The sequence below is a fragment of the Heptranchias perlo genome, chromosome 17 (assembly GCF_035084215.1).
Source record: "Heptranchias perlo isolate sHepPer1 chromosome 17, sHepPer1.hap1, whole genome shotgun sequence".
NCBI classification, from domain to species: Eukaryota; Metazoa; Chordata; class Chondrichthyes; order Hexanchiformes; family Hexanchidae; genus Heptranchias; species Heptranchias perlo.
The window spans coordinates 26173451-26194856 of record NC_090341.1 but is presented as its reverse complement, the minus strand read 5'-3'; the positions used below and the strand labels follow the sequence as shown (position 1 = coordinate 26194856).

Genomic DNA, 21406 nt, shown 5'->3' with positions numbered 1-21406 from the left:
GTTGTACTTGTAATAGTCCTTGCCTGGAGAGGCGGGGGAAGGGAGGTTACTAATTTACTTCGGTTAAGTGTTTTGATCCAGAAGGTAGGGAAATAGCGTGACTGCACTGAGATTCTTGCATTCCCTCGGGGCAATAAATCTCTTCCCAGAATTTATGTGTGAAAAGTTTCTGATGTTTCTGAAAGAGAACTGCATTAGTTCCAGTTGTGCTGAGCGTGAAAGCAAATTATGCTTTGGCTAGACTTAAGCTGTGCCTGGCACCCTGTCTACCGCTACAAGTATATTTATACAGCTGTTGCGGGACTTTATTACTTGCAGCACTTAACCTGCAGGAACTTGAATATAAAGACTGTTTTCAAACACGAATATTTCTAATTTCCCTTGGAGGGTCACTTTCACAGATAGCGGGAGTAAGCCACACTGCCATTCACTAGTTTTGTTGGGGGGAAACTAAAAGGCCATGGAAATTGTAGACTGGTTTTCACTTTCAGATCCTGCTTACTGTAAAAAAAAGTGGAAGTGAAGGCAATCACCGAGCCCGGATTTCCTCCTGTCTATAAAATGCAGTATGGCCAGAGAAAGCCGATTTATACCTTGGTGCTCACTGCAAGTTTTGAGAGTGTAGACACTGTGCTTTAGCTCCTGGCTTTACAAGCTTGCATACGGCAGGGTAGCAGAAAACTAATACTGAGATTCCAAGTTGCCATTGATTACAGTAATATTTAAGGTCAACCCTTTTATAGTTGATATCTGGTAAATGTGACAGTCAAAACCTCTTTTGAAATATATTCGGGGCAGAATGGTGATACCATAGGCACGAGTCCATGGAGTTAAAAGACCATTCCTTTCACAGTGACTTTCTAATCTATGTGAAGAACTACCAGACACGAGCCAGGCATTTCCCTAAAATGAAAAGAATAAAGCTACAGTGCTGATATCACCAAGCTGCTCTTGAGCACCTTCTAGTGGTTATTCATTGGGTTCGCTGAAAGCGACCTTGGGAGTAAGGCTGAAATAAAAACAGAAAATGCTGGAAAAGCTCAGCAAAGTGAGGCAGCATCTGTGGAGAAGGGAACAGAGTTAATGTTTCAGGTCGAAGACATTTAGTCATGTCTGGACTCTCCAGGAGAAGGTGCTTTGCAGGGAATGGATTGAAAAAAATATTTTTAAATGTTCACTCAGCAGATATTAAAAACCTTTTGGGAGGATTATGGGATGTGAGAAGAAACTTTTTTTCACAAGTAAGCTCTAAAGTTGTATTTTTATCTTCTAAATGTTCAGATTATTGAAGTAACATTTATAGAAAAGCATCTTAAAAAGATTAATACCTACCTCCCCATTAGATCAAAGTCCTACAATATTGCATCTTGAACTAAAAGTGTCACTAAAAGTGCGGGACTTTATTACTTGCAGCACTTAACCCGCAGGAACTTGAATATAAAGACCGTTTTCAAACACTGTTTCAAAACACTTTTGTGTTATAGTGAACCTTATTGAGTCTTTTGGTACTAAATATGTTTATAAACTGCATCTTCATTGGGTTGAACCCATATATTCAAAGAAAAATCGTTAACAATTACTGATAGGCAAATTACAAACAGTCAAAAACATTCCTTTTTAAAAAAAAATTAGAAAAGGATTTGAAATGGACACCAGTACATTTAATGAGTTAGGAAATAATGGATGGAGCCATTAAATGTCGACCTGAATGGAAATATTAAGAACAAATTATTCAGTAAACAGCAGCTAACAAATAAAATCTTTTTGACCCTTTGTAATCTGAATAATAAATGTATAGCTCACTTGAAGAGGTGCCGCCTTCACAGAAAAAGTGATTGGAAGGCTTTTTCTGCTTGTTCGCAAATACTGTACATAAAGTTAATCTCATTGAAACACATCATCGAGTCTCTTCCATTTGACATCATTGTGGGTTTTAATGAAGACTGTTCTTTTTCAGAAAATGTGCAACATCCTGATAAGCTTTTGGGATGTTGGTTAGCACTGTTTATTCAGCAACATTCTTTCACAAATTCTCCTAATCCACTTGCTGTATTTAAATCAAGGATACAAAATACATTTAGTAGTCTCTGAGACTGCATTTACACTACAACTTCGCACCAACGTTAAGAAGAGTGAAGGAGGGAGCCATACTCTGCATTGCTTCAGAAGCAGCTCAGCTTCTAACTCTAGATTTACATCACAGCTTCTTAGAATTAATATGAAGCAAAACTAGTGCTACTGTTTCAGTGTAAATACAACCTGAAGTGATATTGGTGTCAAATGTACACTGATCCAGTGAAATAATAGCTCATTACAGGGTTGAGTGCTTAGCACAGTAGCAAGCTATCCATGACCAATGGCTTTATTTTATAAATGCAGCAAGAGTTCTACATTACTTGAGTCTCAGCATTTTTTGTGTTGTGCTGAAAATCAATCTTACCTTATATTCTTTTGTATTAACTGGATTGGATCTAATCAAAACCTGTTCCAGTGTATAAAATTTCTGACTAGCTGGCAGAGTCATCATTCGTTCATGGACCAGTCATTATTGCAAGACATTAAAGCAAGTCTGTTTCATATGGTATAACAATCTTCTGAGCAAAGGTGCATTTTAAACCAGAGGGGTCAAATTGCAAAGTCTCTAGTGTGTTACATATTGTAAAACAGTTTTCTATTCTGGTGACATTTGTAACAAACCATTCAATTACAGTTACGTAACTCCCTACTTCAACTGTTATTACCTTAGTATTTTTGTGTATCGAATCTGCAGCAATTCTTTCCTCCCTCTTTGTTCTAGCGTTCCATTAGCTTTCGAAGTGACAGCCGACCTGACATTTTCACCCCAAGACCCTCTTCTAGACATGGGCCCCCTGCTATTGCAAAGCGTCGAGATAGCAAACTTTGGAGTGAAACATTTGACATTCGTGTCAATCAAATGCTCACGGCTAAGGAAATCAAAAGGCAAGAGGTAAGAGTGCAGACCAGCTTTATTCTTTCACAACAAATAGAATAATGGGCTCATTTAATCAATGATGGGCTTCACTTCTAGTAATGCTCATCCCCTGGCTTGGAAATGTGGTTTACTTTCTGACTCCAAACACCCACATCATTGTCTTAGTAAATTAGGAGTGAGAGTGCGAACAAGTTGAAACTTTTTTATTACAGAGGTAAACACTAAATTTTTCTCTCAATAATGCAGAAACCTGTCATTTGTTTATCACACTGCACAGTTGTTTACATGATTTAGATTTAGCTTTTGATTTTGTGTTTACATGATACTTTATTTGGTGAATATAATTTTTAAAAAGTATTACTGTCTATTCTATTACAAAACTGCAGTGATGTAATTGACTTGTCCAAATTATAGAGAACCAAGTGTTTTGTTATCATGAACAGCAACAAATCTTTATTAAAGATTTCCTATAATAGCTGTATGACTAATATGTAATTTAAAGAACGACCATTCCTGTATAATTGAAGTGTAGCTGCCTAATTTAGCAGGGCCTTATAATCTGCCTACCTTTCAATATAGAGAACCCTTCCACTGAAATAATACCGCTATTAGAATCTTTTGTCTGTGAGGGACTCAGATGTAAAATGTTTTGTATCATTTAACTGTCTTCTTTCCAATTTGGGTAACATTTAATCCATCCTCTCGCTCACTATAGTTGTTATTGTAATAATGCGCAAAATTAAGGAATACACCTGTGGCATCAAAGTACCTGAAAGTTAGTAGTCCTAATGAAAACATTGTCAAGCGGTTGCAATAATACAAAAGAAAAAGAGCTTTTTGTAAAAGGATCCTGTAATTGTTGGATTCAGGTTTATAAGTGAAAGCAGATGTTTAACTGTTAATTATCATCAATTAGTGATTGTGTGAAACTAATTTACAGATCAGCACTGAAACTGTGATACAACTTTTTAGAATATACAGTCGAGCTGGAAAAATCCTTCATACATCATGTTTCTCACTAGAACTGGAAATTTGCAGTTATGAACTTATGCACATTAAGAAGGCCCACCACCACTACCTTGGGCAAAAATGGGAAATATATGTGACCTTTCTATCATTACCCACATCCTAAGAAAAAAAACTGAGAGAATAATGCACTGATGTCTGAAAATTGCTAATACACATAGGTTTGGGTGATATGTTGTCTGAATCTCTCCTAAAATGGAAATGTAAGACAGTTTTGGGCTTGTGTTATTGGTGCTGAGCACAAGTGACTGGGACTGACCAAGGATCCTTTAACTTTGGAAGGAACCATATGGGCCTGATTTTCAAGAATTTTCAGATATTAGTAGGTCACCCGTGGCAATGCTTATTGGTCTTCTGGGGTCTAGACCACAGTTGTGATGTTTCGCTGCTTAAGTGGCCTATACATTTAAGGCCACTGCTCTAAATATTGTAGCTAATTATAAAATCCTGAGGTTAATCGGAGGATAATTGTATCAGCTTGTAATTTTCATGTTCAAGCTTATTTCTTTTCTTTTTTTAAAAAAAGATTGTTTTGCAAATGGATTGCACCTGCAGATACTCAAAGAAACTTGGGGAGGAGATAGCATTAAACTAGTATTCATATATAAAAATTCAATAGACAAGGGAATAGTGCCAGAGGACTGGAAAATAAAGCAAATGTAATTCCTATCTTCAAAAAGGGAGATAGAACTAATCCAGCGAAATATAGACCAGTTAGCTTAATGTCATTGGTAGGAAAGATACTAGATTTTTTTCTAAAAGATCAGATACCAAAACATTAGATTCAGGGGATATAATAAAAATAGTCAGCATTGATTTCTAAAAGGAATGTTGTTTAACCAACCATATTGAATTCCTTGAAGAAATAACAGAAAAAGGAGACAAGGGCAATGCAGCGGGTGTGGTATACATGGACTTTCAATATGGTGCCACGTAAAGAGACTCATTACAATGGTCAGGGTGTGTGTAGTCAGGGAATACGTAGCAGAATGGATTGAAAGATGGCTACAAAACAGAAAACAGAGGGTAGATTTAAGGGAAGCTTCTTAGACTGGCAGAAAGTAGGAAATGGTGCCCCGCAAGGATCTTTGCTGAGACCACTGTTGTACACAATATAAATTAATGATTTTGACTCAGAAATTGGAGATATGGGGCTCGATTTTAGGGTCGGGTTTCCTGCGGGTTTCCAGCGGGGGGGCCCCGAAAATCCCGATATGAGGTCACGTGACCGGATCGCGCCGCGATCCCGACCACATCCGGGTTCCCCGATGACGTGCGGGGCTGCGTGCGTGGCCCCCGCTGGTGGGAATCCCGCAGGCAATTAAAGCCAGCGGGGTTCCACTTGAGAGTACTTACCTTGCTGGTTGAGGTCAGTTAATGAGCTGAATCAGCTGTCAAAAGAGGAAGTGTGGGATTTCACCTGCATCGCAGCGTGTTTCCCACACTGGGGGAAACAGTCTCTCTCCAACCAGGCGTGTTGCAGCCAGCAGCCTGTGGCAGGTGCCAAGGTGCACCCCACGGGGGAGAGCCCTCACCCACGCAGGAGGCCACCGCGTCACATAGGGCAAGCCCTGCCCCCCACCACCCCCCGCCAAGCCAGAGGACAGACCGACACGAAACTGCAGCCCCAGTCCGAGGAACCACCCACCTACCCTGCACAACCCCTCAGACCAACACCTGCCAGATGGGTGGTGCGTGGACACCCTCGGAGGACGAACAGCATGACCAGCCCCAGCAGCCTCGCAGTCCGCCGCAGAGACGTGGAGCCCCCAAACATGGGGTTCTTGCACGCCCACCTGCACAGCAGGAGGGAGGGCTACCGCAGAGAGAGACGCATCGCAGAGGGCACTACCCTCACCACAGGGTCCACAGACCGAGGCGCAGCTCCCCGGACCTCTCCGAGCAGCAGTGCACACGGAGGCGCAGATTCGCTCGACATGTAGTCGTGGAGATCTGCAGGCTCTTTCACGCCGAGCTGCTCCTGGCTGGCCCCAGCACCAACTGCTTACCTGTCGCTGTCAAAGTCACCACTGCCCTCCACAACTTCTCCTCCGCATCCTTCCAGGGTGCAGCCGGCTACACCTCGGATGTCTCTCAGTTGTCTGCGCGGAAGAGCCCTGCAAATACACCTGCACCTACTCTGCAGTAACACGATGGGTGGCATCAGTGGTGGGTCCTCATAGTGATACCCAGGAGCGGGCATTATTGGACACAACAGACAGGATTCGCGGAGACATGGCAGTGGTGGTGCCAATATAATGTGTGCTGTTTGTTGCTCTGAAATTCAATATAGGTAACACCCATGGCAAACCCTCCGACACCCTTGTGCACCCCCTTCATGCTCACGAAACATTTGCCTTACGCTGCCTACTGCACATATGTGATGCATGCCCTGTGGCTGCAGCACAGGTGGTGGCAGGTTGAGTGAGGCTGGCCGTGAGGGAGATGCACGAGAGGGTGAGTATGGGATAGAGCCATGAGATTGTATGAGGATTGGGTCGCGTGTTAGTGGCAGGATGAGTACTGGCGAGGTGAGTTGGTGGAGGTAAGATGAGGATGGGGTTTGAGTGGGTATGAGGGTTGATGTGACAGAGTAGTGTTGGCGGTGCCGAAGGAGATGTGGGGTTGGGGCAGTGTTGTGGCAGATGGAGTGCAGGGGATAGACTTCGTGTTCTCACTGTGGCTGACCTACTGCGGTCATTGCAGCGCCTCCTGCATTGTATGCAGGTGGGCGATATGTTGGTTGCGCAGGTGACGCCCTCTGCCACCTCGAGCCAGGCCTTCTTGGTGGCAGAGGCTGGCCGCTTCCTCCCGCCCGCTGGGTGGAAGATCTCTGTCTTTGCCCTCCTCCTCACCCCATCTGATGATACCTGGGGTGAGGCATCATTAAACTGGGAGCAGCCTTCCCCCTGGGCTGCTCCATGCTGAAATTTGTTCCATTGGTTGCAGCATCTGTCAGTGGAGGACTGCCCCTTTAACTAGAGAGCCTCCAGCTGACAGATCGTACTGCGCATGCGCAGCCCGCCCGACGCGCAGACCAGCAGCGTGGACCCCGGAGGAGCAGGTAATTGATTCCTATTAGTGTGTTGCCTGCTACGATCGCGCGGGCAACCCACTAATTTCACCGAGCGTGTTGACCACGCTCCCGAAACCCAACCCGCCGGAAACCCGCAGGCCTGGTAAAATCGAGCCCATGGTGTCAAAATTTGCAGATGATACCAAATTGGCAGTATAGCTAATAATGTGGAGGACTGCACCAAAATACAGGAAGACATAAACAGGCTTGCAGAGTGGGTGGGTAAATGGCAAATAAGATTCAATATAGTAACGTGTGAGGTGGTTCATTTTGGTAGGAGGTCACTTATTCCTTGAAAGGTAAGAAACCAAATGGGATAAAGGTGCAGAAATCTGGGAATTCAGATACATAAATTGCTAAGAGTAGCAAGGAGGTAATGTTAAATTTATATAGAACCTCGATTAGACCACAATGTGGAGAAAGTGCAGACAAGATTTACAAGGATGTTACCAGAATTGAGAGGTTGCAAGTATCAAGATTGAGCAGGCTGGGGCTCTTTTCTTTGGAAAGGAGAAGACTAAGGGGAGAATAAAATTATGAACGGGTTCGATAGGGTGGATTTGAAGAAACTGTTTCCACTTATGGCTGAGTCCAAAACAAGGGGGCATAAATATAAGATAGCCATTAACAGATCGAATAAAGAACTTAGGTGGAATTTCTTTACACAGAGTGATGAGAATGTGTAACTCGCTGCCACATGGAGTGGTTGTAGCAGATAGCATTGATGCATTTAAGGAGAGGCTTAATGCATACATGATGGAGAAAGGACTAGAGGGATATGGAGGCAGAGTGGCAAGAGGTAATTCAAGTAGGAGGAGGCTTGTGTTTTAACACCGACATAGACCAGTTGGGCCGAATGGCCTTTCTGTGCTGAAGATTCTGTGTAATTCTATGTAACCTGTAACAGAATGATATGTGGAATCTTGACAGATGTGCTAGATGCAAAACTTTTTTTTCGTGTATTAGTAAATTGCGTGCGGCGTCACCCATGGTTGTTTTCTTACATACAAGATGGCAATGGAGTTGGGGAGAGATTTGAGAAATTTGCTCCGCAGCACCACCTACAGGTCAAAGACCGCGACTGCGTTAACTGGCAACTGTTTACACAGAGAATTTCCAAACAAAATGTTTACATGGGCAGTTTAAATGTTAAATAATGACATAAAAATGTGACCAAAAACCATGACGACAGAAAGCTGGAGAGGAAGTACATGCATACTCAAGATTTTTAATAATATATAATGATAGATGTCTGCGTGTGAATAGCACAAAGCTCCTCCCATATATAACATGCCGAGGAATTTTAAACAGATTTTTGAGACCTGTGAACTCTACACATAATTTGGGAAGGGCTGAAAACTATACGGTGTCTTCTCCTCTCCACATTTTTGTTCAGAAAATATGCACATTTCTCACAACTCTCTATTTTGAAACTATTAATAAAAAAACAGCTCAGCAAATGTAACAAACATTGGGAATACCACCTTTACTCTGAGATTAGACTGATGACTTGTCATTGGGTCAGCCAGATATGTCACCTTGGTCAACATTGCGCATATGTCACTGCTGTAATTTTGACCAGTTCTTCTCCAATTAAATGATTCAGTTACTAAATCTTTCTTTTGCAGTCAATTTTTGAACTTTCCCAGGGAGAACAAGTTTTAATTGAAGACTTGAAGCTAGCAAAAAAGGTAATGCAAGTTTTTTATTTCCAGTTGTCAGATAAAATGTTTTTGGAAATTTTTCAAACCTTTTAATACTGTTATAATTGAATAACCATATTTTAAACGTTATAGGTTTTAGATATGTCTTTTATTAGTATTTGAAATTTAGCTTTTAATTTTAAAAAAAGTCTACCACATGTTGATATTTCCATTGCAGAGTATCACCAGTGCCATTAGCCAAATAGTATGCTTCAACATTTTTTTTATTTTGGAAGATGTGAATCGTTTTTTGCAGAGCAAGCACTCTGCTGCAACAATGATTTACACACTGCACCGTGTTGTGGAAATATTGGCCTCAGGTGCAAGCAGCTCTTAAATGTCCTTGAATTAATTGTGAGATTACTGAATTTATTTTTGTTTTAAGCTGGTTTAACCCAGGATCTAAATTTCATTTAAAAAATCATGTTGTGGAATTAATCTGATAAATACTACTTACAAAATTGCAACTGTCAAAAAGACATTGAGATCTCGGAGGTGTCTGTCAGAAACATGACAATAAAGGAACAAGTCAGGGGTATATATTGAAATGTGCTCGCTGCAAAATGTACATTCTAAATGGCAAAATATGGATCATTAAATGTACAGTGTTGGTCTTTCACACAGGCTTATCATGATCCGATGCTCAAACTCTCCATTATGACCGAACAGGAGCTGAATCAGATATTTGGAACACTGGATTCCCTTATTCCCTTACACGAAGGTATGGCTTTGCTCAGATTAAGCATACAGAAGTTATGTGAAGGCTGCCACAAATGTAATAAAGAACTTAATGGTTCACACAGAACATTGTCATGTTTCTGTAAATGTTTACATACTTCCTCTTGAGGAAATCATCTTTGCTTTGACCCTCACATTTTCTCATTTATTTTTGGTCAGATCTTCTGAGCAGTCTCCGAGAAGCCAGGAAACCAGATGGGACCACAGAGCATGTTGGCCACATCCTTGTAAACTGGGTAAGAAAGTGTTTCAGCCTTTTTAGTCTTTAAGGCTGCTTTTATATTGGTGTCAGTGGTGTGTTTGAGCCATGAGTTCCCAAAGTGCAGTCTCGCACAGGTCGCAGTGACCCGAATGTACACCTGCCTGATTTGCTAAATCCAGACACCACGAGGATCCATTTTTTTTTTAAAAAAGGATCTTCCCAGCAGCCATCTTTAGCAAATGTAGCAGCTTTGCTTTGGACTTGGTATCAGCTGAGCTAAGGCTTCATTCCTAGTGTAAAAGGTCTGAGTTATGAGGAAAGATTGGAGAAACTTTGGCTTTTCAGCCTGAAAAGGAGGCATCTGAGATGTCATCTTGCAAAGGAATACAAGATAGTTAAGGGAATGGAAAAGGTAAATCTGGAATACTGTAAATTAAATTGCAAGAGTAGGGCAAACTAGTAAAAGGTAAATTCAGGAAGTTCTTCTACACACAGTGCAACACATGGAATAGAGTAGTGATTTTACAACAAAGAGTGAATAGAGTAAATCTTCGCCGAGTGTGCTGTTAGTGATGGGACTATGACCCCCCTGCAGGCGATGACACGTTGCTGTATAAATGAATTAAATGCTGTCCCGTCGATAGTACCCACAATCCTACTTTCATGAGTCCTGGAAACTGAGGCTGGAGGTGCAGAAAAGACGGGGCTGTTTATATTGGTCTTCCAGTGAAGATCGTGACATGCAGATGCAATAACAAGGCGGAAGCAGCACTTGGGAGTTGGGGGCCTCAGCTTCAAACCATTCTCCTGGAGCATCTACAGCAATGTAAATATATCTGTAGATTACACCCCCATGGAGAGACTGATACTTTTCCTCATGCCAATGTGATCAGAAGTTTTAACATTTATGGAAATAGTGGCAGTCCCATTTATGTGTTTACAATGAGTGATCGCTCTCATGCTGAATATGTGTGAAATCAACAGCACTTGGATTCACATGCATGTGCCAGCACAGTTAAACCTAAACGTGGAAGATTGGAGAGCAATGCATGGAGGTCATGGATCCCAGTTGCGACTGTACATTAAATATAAAGGTGCCCGTTGTTTCTGATGATCTGAAGTGAATTAATTAATTGAATACATTTGGGCATCTTTGGTTCTTTGAAACAGGCTGCTGGTTCTGAAAGGCCTTCCACAGTGATAGGTCATTATGAATAAGGAAACCAAAAGACTTGATACGGTGCTGGCAATTATCGCCGACTTTAAAAAAACAAAAACAAATATGAAGCCCTAATCTGAATTAAAATTGATAGTAAACTGAAAGGCAAACCATCAAATGTGAAAACAGAATTATGGATGGAATTTATTGTCGAGGCAGCTAGCAGACAATTAATGGTACAGATAGGAGATGGGCAGTATCAGGATACTCCCTTTTACCCAATTTGCATAACTGCTCATTTGCATTTCTGTAACAACAGAATGTCTACAGACCTTTTTTAAAGCACAAGAGAGAAAAAATAATTCCTTAGGACCTTACTAGGGACTGAACTGCTCCTCCATTTATATTACAGAACCATTGGTTCCACTTTCTACCACAAGTAAAAATGATTCTGTAATAGTCTTGGCTGTCAATGTTGTGAAAACTGCTCCAGTTACATTGCAGAATGAATTCCACAACACCAGCTGTGCCAGTTGCAATATAAAATAATTCTGGCTTTAAATTGTTTTGCCTTGTAGTCAGCAACTGTTATCATTAATGCTGCAGTGCAGTATTCTTGTAGAATCCCTGAGTGCAGTGCCATTCTGTACCTATTAATAGTTTCACACCGCTGAATGCTGCAAATTTATATTTTGCTGTTCTTTGCATGATTTGCACATTCTGATTGGTAAATGGTTGTCCTCAACTTTCAACTGAAGGACATTTTGAAAAATTGAGTGTGCCCCTTGTGGAACCAATTAGAATTCAGCCTCCCTTAAAATGCCTCAGATGTAAATAAAGATGTAATATTCATTTTGCAATTCTATTCTTTTAGATTGTGTAGTAAGAATTTTTTTTTCAACCTGAAATGCAACCACAGACTTCCCGGGAGTATGAATAAACTTCAATTGTTGCAACAAGGCTGCATCAGCCTAACTGAGCTGTGCCAAACCCAGCTCTAAGTTTTTAGATCTGAAGTAATGATTTTCAAATCAAAAATATGACTTATTTTGATGCAGTTGAAATAATGGATGGTCATGTTAGCTTGTCATTCAGGTAGTTTGTTGAAGGGATCAGCCTGACAAGTCTCTATTTTCGATCTAAGTTGTTTTTACTCAATTCCAACCCATAGTGGATCTGTGAATTAAGTGATCAAAACAGAACATACTGAAAACCCACAGCAGATCAGTCAGCATCTGTAAGAGAAAGGACAGAACTGATGACGGTCACACACCAGAATCGTTATAACCTGTCTCTGCTCTTTACAGATGCTAACTGTATTTTCCAGCATTTGTAGCGTTTCTTCTTTATTTTACTGTGATTCAGAGATTCTGCCATGTAGTGCAGCAATGATTCTGAAGCGCTTCTGTCTGGCCTGTATTTTAAATCTTATTCACCTTTTCTCCCCCCAGCTACCTTGCTTAAGCTCCTATGATAGTTACTGCAGCAACCAGGTGGCAGCCAAGGCCCTCTTGGATCACAAAAAACAAGATCATCGAGTGCATGATTTTCTACAACGTTGTTTAGAGTCTCCCTTTAGTCGCAAGCTGGACCTTTGGAATTTTCTGGATATTCCACGTAGTCGACTGGTGAAATACCCTCTGCTCTTAAAAGAGATTCTAAGGCATACTCCAAATGACCACCCAGACAAGCAGCACTTGGAAGAAGCAGTAAGTAACGAAGAGAATTCATTTTGATGTTATTCTTGTGGCCTTCTGCTATTTGTACAGAAGTGACTCCAGAATGGTTGAGCTATAGAATAAAAACATTGCTCTGCAGAGATTCTTGCGGCTCAAATGGTTGGGCTCTTGAGCCCCAACCAGAAGGTCACAACCTTAAATCCCAGGGAAGCCGTTCCCACTTTTGTTCACTTATCAGGTTTCATGAGGGATTCTACACAGAACACAACAAGCTAGTGGAGGGTTGCATCTACCAGGCAAGGTGCAACTATGCAAGTCCAATTTACCTCAAGGGACGCGTTTTTTCTCAAGTTTTCATGTAAGCAGCATGCTGCTGTAAGCAGAGGCTGCAAGGTGGGAAAATGTTTTTTTAAAAGCCTTGACATTGCTAGTGTCGTTGAGTCTGGATCCAACAAACAGAAAATATCTCCACCCCCCCCTCTGCAAATCCTTTGGCTGTAGATTTGACACTATGGCCTAGAATTTCCGTGAAATGACTTGCACACTGCACCTTTTTAGAAAAAAATTGTTGCATCCGCAGTGGCCTCCAAAGGGAGATGCAAGTTTCCTGAGTCTGCTCATTTGCATACCAGTATGCATCATTGCTCACTCATCATCATCATTGTAGTATGCTCCTTCAAAACGTTGCTTGGTGGATCAGACACCTCCAACTCTCATGGTCCTCGGTTCTCCGAGAAGGTCCCTATAAAACCGGTGGACATAGCTAATCCATCCGCAGCCTTTCAAATGCACTCTTTAGCCTGCGCTCTTCAGCAGAACATGGAGGGAGGTGGGGGGCAAGCAGATAAGACTGGAAGACTGCTTGGCTCTTTCATTTCTCTCAAATTACTTCACAGCATGACTTACCAATATTTTATTGTACTTGGACAGAATTATGAATACTCAAGTGTCATCTGTGCCGGGGGTAGCGGGCATGGCACAAAGCAGATCTGAACTTGTAAAACATTTCAAATCCTCTTGCAGTAGAGGAAAACAGGGTTTCGGGAACTTCCATTTAAAGAAACTAGTTAAAATAATAATATTGGAACCTAGAGTCTATTTTGCACTGACTATAGGAAATTGCTTCATCCACTTTCTGTAATCATGAGTGCTCCCCTTTGGCTCTCGTGCTACCTTTTATTAATTAATTCTTAGTCACACCCTTACTCTGATTTATACATCACGTCTGTGCAGAGCCCAGTCTTTCTAGGATGAAGGATTAACACTAAATGAGAGGAGGGAACGTGGCAATGAATCTACCTATTTGTTTCTTCTAATTTACATATTAATGCAATATTAGCTAAAATAATTAATCAGCCCACTGATTCTTGATGATCAAAAACTATGTTTTGAAGCTTTTTTAAAAAGAGCAATCTTTCTGAATGACATTCACTGATGATTCAAATAATAACAATAGCAATGTGTGAGAAATAAATTTAAATTTTTGTTTCTGTTCTTTCATTGGAGGCACATTTCAAATACTGTCACATCATAAGTTTTAAAAATGTAAATAAAATTTTCTTTTGTTTCCTTGTATGGATTTTAGTTGAAAAAACCCCGGCCTGAAAACAGTGATTTGAGTATCCCTTTTCCCCCTTCTATTGTTGTTTGCTATTAAGATTTCAACTGAATTAAAAAGTAGTCTCTTGTAATAAGGCCATTTACTGGACACTGCCAAAGTTACTAGAGTGCATTAAAATTATTGGACAGCAGCTATGAGATATGAACCAAATCAGGCTTTTCATAAAACCTCCATTAATCCAGCTTTGAAATGTGAAAAGTTGCTAGTGGATAAAATTCCATCAGACAATCAGACACACTTCATTGCCATTTGGCAACTGGTATCAAGTTTTATTGGCTGACTGCAAACTAATCACTATTGAAGAATACCTGATATAAAATGTTCAGTGGTACTTTCATGCCAATATTATGCTTTGGTTCTTAAGCTTTGCAGGGGGATTGTAATGGTCTCTCAAAACCAGAACTGCCAAATACTTTCAACATTCAATTAAGGATGAAAGAAATATTATTTACAGCATTTTTACTTTTTGGTGTTACCAAGAAAATGCCCTACCTTTTCCAGCATGCATCTGGTTCAAACACTCCTCTGGATATGTACAAAACTGTATTTGCCCTCAGACTTGAATTTTAACATCCCTCTTAACACAAGAATAAGGAAGCTAGTGCCAAGGTTCAAGGGGAGGAGTGGTCCTGCAGATTCTACAAACACATATGAAGGCACTGGTTTTTCACTGGCTGGCGGTAAGACACGTGCAGTGATTGGTCTGATGCAACTATTATCTGTGCATAGTGATCTGACCTTCAGGAAAAACAAATCACAAAGTTAAGACTTACAGAGAAATGGTGACACATGCATCCATTCCTATAGTACAGAAAGCTTAAAATAGCTGTGTAGGGTGTTTGCATGCCCGCTCAAGGTCATTGCACCATTTGAAAATCTTTACATGAGGTTTTCCTGCCCTCAGATGGAAAATAGCATATCTATTCAAATTTTGCATTAACTTATACATTTATCTGATAAATGTATAAGTTAATGCAAAATGTTCAAGGAAAGTCATCCAACATCAATGTGATGAGATTATTGGGATTCCCAGTCCAGGACAATTTGGAATTCAAATTTCAGCTTTGACTGACATTAAATTAATTCACTGGCTCTTTTGACTTGCATTTTGTTGACTTGCTAGAACTTTCTCTTCTGCTGCAGTGGAAAGTTTCAGCTTTACTGATTTCTTAGTACGTTCAGTGATGGAATCTGTAGAGATATGAGTCTGTGTGAATCATTGTCCATTCTTCTTTTGCTTTCGTACTCCAGATTAACATTGTTCAAGGGATTGTAGCTGAAATCAACAAGAAGACAGGGGAGTCTGAATGCCAGTATTATAAGGAAAGACTGGTCTTTCTTGAGGAGAGTCAGAAGGACCCTCTGATTGAAAATTCTAAAGTGCTGTGCTGTCACGGAGACTTGAAGAACAATAGAGGAGCAGTAAGTGATCTTTGATTTCCTGCTTTAATCACTCCCACTTTGTGCTTTCCTTGGAATAGTCCTCTGACTTATCACTAGATTATTTAAGAATAGTAAGATTTTCAATTATATCAAGTCCTGACTTGCCAAGAAGTTGTCTTAGGAGAACCTAGTTTTAACAGAGGAAAACATTAAATAAAAAGAAGTTCTGAAGAGGGAAGTGAACAGTTTGTTCGCTTGAAGTTTGGGCCAATTTATACACATTCAGTTTAGAATGAGATCAAATTATGTGGTATTACAATATAGAATCCAAATTTTTATATTGGCTTTTTTTACTTGCTGTTTTCAATAAAGTATATCTTTGTTCATTTTTTAAAAATTGTTTTTTCCATTAACAATGTTGAAAAATGTGTGAGAAACTCCATAGATTTGAAACGGATGCAGTAATTAGAGACTGAAGTTAGGCCTTTGAAGGTGATGTTGTACCAGGAAGGTGGCTTCTGTGACATAGATTGATGAGATCGGTTTTGTAAATTAGAGTGAGAGATGAAAGGATCAGAGCCAGTCTGCTCTTTCAAACTGTCTCACTTTTATGTTCCAGCTTTAGGCCAGGCCTCCGTGTTTGATGCTTCTTCCTTCCCCACATCACACAGATCAGTCATCTACAGGCTGACCTCTAGGGGTTTGAGGTTAATGTGAAATTTAGCAGGAAGAAGACACTGATTATTTTTTTCTTTCCAGTGTTCTTTCAAAAATATGTACGTTTTTTGATGAAATACCAGAAAGGTATTGATGTTTTGGAGCACAGGATAGATAAACAGTTGATAGTGGAATATGTTTTCTGCTGCAATAACCATAAAGCATGATTTGCAATAATCAATACATCCATAAGAGAGGACTTCTAAGGACGTAGACTAGGCCCCTGCCCCTGGACAAAGTTAATTTCATTTGAAAAATTAGTTGATCACTATCAACGTACAATATTGTGATTATTTCTTATACTATGATACAGTAGATCCACCTAGATAATATTATATTTGGGAGCCATACATAAAGTATTTATAAATGGACTGTTTGTATAGGATCTGTAATAGCGAAGCAGCTGTAACAATTCCATTTGTTATCAGAACCTTATAAAAGGGAACAAGTTAATGTGATAATAAAATCATATAATTATGTATTTAATTACCAATGATAATTCTTCATAACTTTTTCTTTGTTTATTTCTTAGTACCTCCTCTCTTAGTTGGGAGAATGGGATGTTGAGGCTGCACACTGCGCAGTGTTGCTCTTTATGTGACTGGCGGACATTAAGTATACTTAGGCAGGGTGTGATTAGACCAAGTCTAATCTCTTGCATCCCATGCTCCTTCCCCTTTGGAGCACTTCGCCACTACTCTAATTTCCCAGATAAGAGCCAGTGAAAGGAACCTCAAAACACTGTTGTATTGGGAATCCCAATGATCATGTGCAAAGCCTAACTTCCAATGTAATAGGTAATAAAAATTCAAGAGTAAAATCTCTGGAACAGTCAAATGCCCCATAAGTATTTTGCAACATGTGATTTTCAGCTGATATCAATAGCAGAGATTTAATATCTGATGGGAATTGGTTTCTTTTGATTTAATTACACTTTGGTGGTTTCTCAGTGTCTGCATGCTCACATCCGATGACCTTTTCAGTTCTGTTTGGACAAGGATATTGTCACAATTCAATCCACTAAGTCCAGGTTGTGAGATAAATTGCAATTGAAATGTTAAACGGAGATTCTGGACTTATTTCCCTTCATTTTACAGAAACTCCACGTTTTCCTGTTTCAAGATGTGCTTGTAATTACAAGAGCGGTGACGTGCAGTGAGCAGCTGTGCTACCAGCTGTACAGGCAACCCATCCCTGTCAGGGATCTGGTGTTGGATGACCTGCAGGATGGGGAGGTACGATTAGGCGGATCCATTAGAGGCGCCTTCAGCAATAATGAGAGGAGTAAGTACAAAGCTATTCTGTTACTTTTTTTCTCCCCGGTGTGTATTTATTTATGTGTTTATATGTGTCATTTATACATCAGAGAGACATTGCAGTCATTCACACTGGATACTGTTCTTTTCCACTGAAAATGTAGCAGCAGTAAACTGTGTCAGGTGAATTAAGAAATGTACTTTAGAAATAAATTATATTCAAATATTTGCTTTTTTGTATCAATGTTTAATAATTAACCTGTTTGCTACCAAATCCAGGGGGGAAATGGGGAGAATTTTTTTTTTTAGTAAGCAAGTTGTTACGATCTGGAATGCACTACCTGAAAGAGTGGTGGAAGCAGATTCAATAGTAACTTTCAAAAGAGAATTGGATATATACTTGAAAAAGATAAATTAGGACTATGGGGAAACAGCAGGGGAGTGGGACTAATAGGATGGCTCTTTCAAAGAGCCTGTACAGACATGATGGGCTGAATGGCCTCGTTCTGTGCTATATGATTCAATGAATTTGATATTTGAAGATTTGATTCTTTTATTGTGCTTTCATGTTATAGTATACACTGTTTAACGCTGATGTCTGTAAGTTAAACTCCCCAGTACAGTCATTAGATGTATTCAAGAAGGAGATAGATATATTTCTTAATGCTAAAGGGATCACGGGATATGGGGAAAAAGCGGGAACAGGGTACTGAGTTAGACGATCAGCCATGATCTTTTTGAATGGCGAAGCAGGCCCGAAGGGCCGAATGGCCTACGCTTGCTCCTATTTTCTATGTTTCTATGTTTCAGTGCCTCAGCTGTTTAACACGGTGAGCTGCTGAGCCATACAGACTAGGAAGGTCCTGGGTTTGGTCCCCAGTCTGATGCAAGGTTAGATGGTCTCAGTCAGGATGAATGTGGAGGTACTACAGTTGACCTCATGCTGAGGGAGGGAAATATTGTCCCAGGGTCCAACTACTGATTGCTATCCAGCAATCTGTGCTGGTTATGTGTGTATGTGGACATCAGGTGAGGACAAGATTGGGCTTGGTTCTGATGCCACACGTGGTCAAAGCAGACTCAAGAAAAATAGTCACTTGGGATGTCTGTGCAGTGAAACTTGACCCCAGCAAAGAGTCAGCACCTTCAGGAGAGGGGAGAGAATTGTTAAGAAAGTAATAAAATGGAGTAACGGGGGGGTGGGGAAAGACCATTCTCTCCATTCAATTTAACTTGCTTTTTTAATATAAGACCTGAATGTGTGTGGCCTGAACACTTTTCAAAATGCATATTATATAATAGTTTCTCTGAAAATTTTATTGTTATGCTGTTTATTCCATGGTGGAATTAAAGTGCAGAACTGTTTAATGATATTTTTAATAAACTATGAAGTGACAATCCAGTTATTTGATCCAGAAATACTGATGTAGGCCTTGAGTTTCCTCCTTGGGTGCAACTCCGAATTTAGACCCAAAGTTATGCTCAATGTTGCATCCATTTTGCCGATGTCATATTACACCCAAGTATTCTCTTAGAATATGCCTGAACTATAAATGGGCAAAAATCAGTGTAAACAACCTGAGCTCAAGGAAAGCGCAGAACACGCACCATTTATTTCTTCTTTAAGTATGAAAATTTAAGTTTCAACTCATTTAACCGTCATTCAGGCACATCAGGCACAGCGTGTTTAAGAACTTGCAAGCGGGGAAGCTTTTTGATTTTTAATGTGACTTGTACCGATGCCATAAAAATGCATTAGGATAAAGCAGAAAATACAGAGCAAGTCTCAGTGAGGGTAATTTTTTTTTAAATGCTCAAAAAATTGCAGAAGAATAACTTTCTTTCCTGCTGCGCCTGAAAATCTGGTCACAATGTTAAGAGGCCCCCCAAGCAAGCACAATTGGAAGATACTCGCATTTGAGAGTTGGGGGCATGGCCAGTTCGGACAAAGGGTTTGATGGATGGATGTAAAAGATCGAGGAGACTTGGGCGTATTGCAGTTATGCACATAACTCACTTACCCGCAAAATTCTGTGATCTTTTGAGCCACATAATTGGTTCGTACCCAGGTTACACATCACTGTGGCCGCAAATGCGGATGTAACTCCAGGCTGTAGTCTTTTGCTTCTACTGGATTTTATTTTTAATTGTCATTTTTGTTTCTACCTTAGCAAAAAACTTCTTCAGAGTAAGCTTTGTAGATCCTTCTGAAGGGCAGTCCCACTCACTTCAGGCAAATGATGCCTTCAACAAGCAGCAGTGGCTGAACTGTGTCAGACAGGCCAAAGAAGCTGTGCGGCGTTCATTAGGTGTCACAGGAACGCTAGGCTGTGAGAGGCGTACCCTCCTAACTCCAAATGGGATCAAGATGTCCTATGAAGAACCAAAGCTTGAAAGAATGGACCAATCAGACAATGAATCAGACTGTAGTATGGATACCAGTGAGATTAGTGGGGACTATGAACAGATGGAAGAAACAGACTGTTGTGTAAATCAGAAAAGAATAGAGACAGATGTTTGACATCATCAATACAGTTCGTAGAAGCCCACGGCATTTTACCTGTACAGTATTTGCATTCCATAAGGAGCATTTTGGAAAAGCACTTTTATTCCTTGTGACGGTGTCCTTGGTCTTTTGATTGTGTATACTTGACAAATACTGCCAAATGTGTCTGTGTAAGCTGGAATTTGTTGTCCCCACTGTTTCTGGTTTAATGTGTTCTCTAACATCATCATGCTGGATGGATGAAATATTTGATTAATATCTACATAATCTTGCTGGACAGTAACCTTCTCGACTGCTGTTATCTTTTCGACCAATTCTTTATGGATTGATACACTTGGAACCAGCAAGTTAGCAGTTCAGGTGATTATACAGAACATCAGGCAACATTTTACTGCATTTGAGCAAAACTGAACAAAATACTGAAAACATGTCTAGAACTGAATTAAAAGCATCTCATTGTCCATTCTAAGGAGGTATGATCAACATTAATAATAATTTCATGGATTTTGTTTAAGGTAATTTCTTCAGAAGGAAGGTGCCTCATAATCGCTCTACACTGACTGGATAGATTGTATCACTCACAATAGCACAGATGTAACTGCTGAATTTGCCAAATCATGGATGTGTTGCCTAATCTGTTTGCAATTCTACTGGATGAGTTAAAGGCAGAATGTTTTGTCGATGTCCTGTTTTCTTTTGTACATAATGTGATACATATGTACAGTATATGAAGAATCAGAATGACAAGTTAAAACAGTAAGAAAAATGGACAAGCCAAAGCATATTCCTTTGTTATTTTTTTAAAAAGTAATGTTTAATTTTATCTAGTAGAATTTTTCCTGTATTTATAGTTTTTACACAAGTTGCAAAACTTCTATTTGGCCATTGTGATTTATTTGAAATGCTTCATTTTTTTTAAAAAAAGGAATTCTGCAGGTATCCGTGTCCATGGGCAGGAAGAGAAGTAGACGGAAAATAGTAAGAAATATGGCTGTTGCAATGTTTAAGATTATGTTATGTAATTACATATATAACCAACAGGAGGAGCCAAGTCCTGGAGGTAATACTATTATTCATTTGGTAAGCTCCTCGCTCGGAAGATACAAGTAGTAAGAACATGGCAGTTGAAGGAATAAACTCAAAGACACAGTAATTTTGTAAAAGGAGTGGTTTCTCAATTTTATTCCGATCCAGTTCTACACACACACAATTGTTAGTGAAAAATGAATCAGAATTTATTGTGCATTGAAGGAAAATGAAACTCCTGTGAATATTTGAATATGAACAGATGTAACGAGGCGATTAAGTATGTTGCTCATCGGTGTGCGGTAAGAGTTGAGTTCCAACTAATATAGTAGAATGTTTTTTAATATCTAGGCCTTAAACT

General features: G+C 40.0%; 1 protein-coding gene across 3 annotated transcripts in view; it reads left to right on the top strand.

Annotated features, from left to right (window-relative positions):
- arhgef3 (Rho guanine nucleotide exchange factor (GEF) 3) overlaps nt 1–21182 on the top strand; it is a 308969-nt gene extending 287787 nt beyond the window's left edge. For all 3 annotated transcript variants that reach the window (XM_067998757.1, XM_067998759.1, XM_067998758.1), the window contains 8 exons: nt 2798–2968; nt 8684–8746; nt 9383–9479; nt 9656–9732; nt 12309–12566; nt 15409–15579; nt 17355–17541; nt 19685–21182. In XM_067998757.1, the coding sequence (XP_067854858.1) occupies nt 2798–2968; nt 8684–8746; nt 9383–9479; nt 9656–9732; nt 12309–12566; nt 15409–15579; nt 17355–17541; nt 19685–20034 (1374 nt within the window). In that variant the 3' untranslated portion in view covers nt 20035–21182. The remainder of the gene's footprint in view (nt 1–2797; nt 2969–8683; nt 8747–9382; nt 9480–9655; nt 9733–12308; nt 12567–15408; nt 15580–17354; nt 17542–19684) is intronic.
- The last annotated feature ends 224 nt before the right edge of the window (nt 21183–21406 follow it).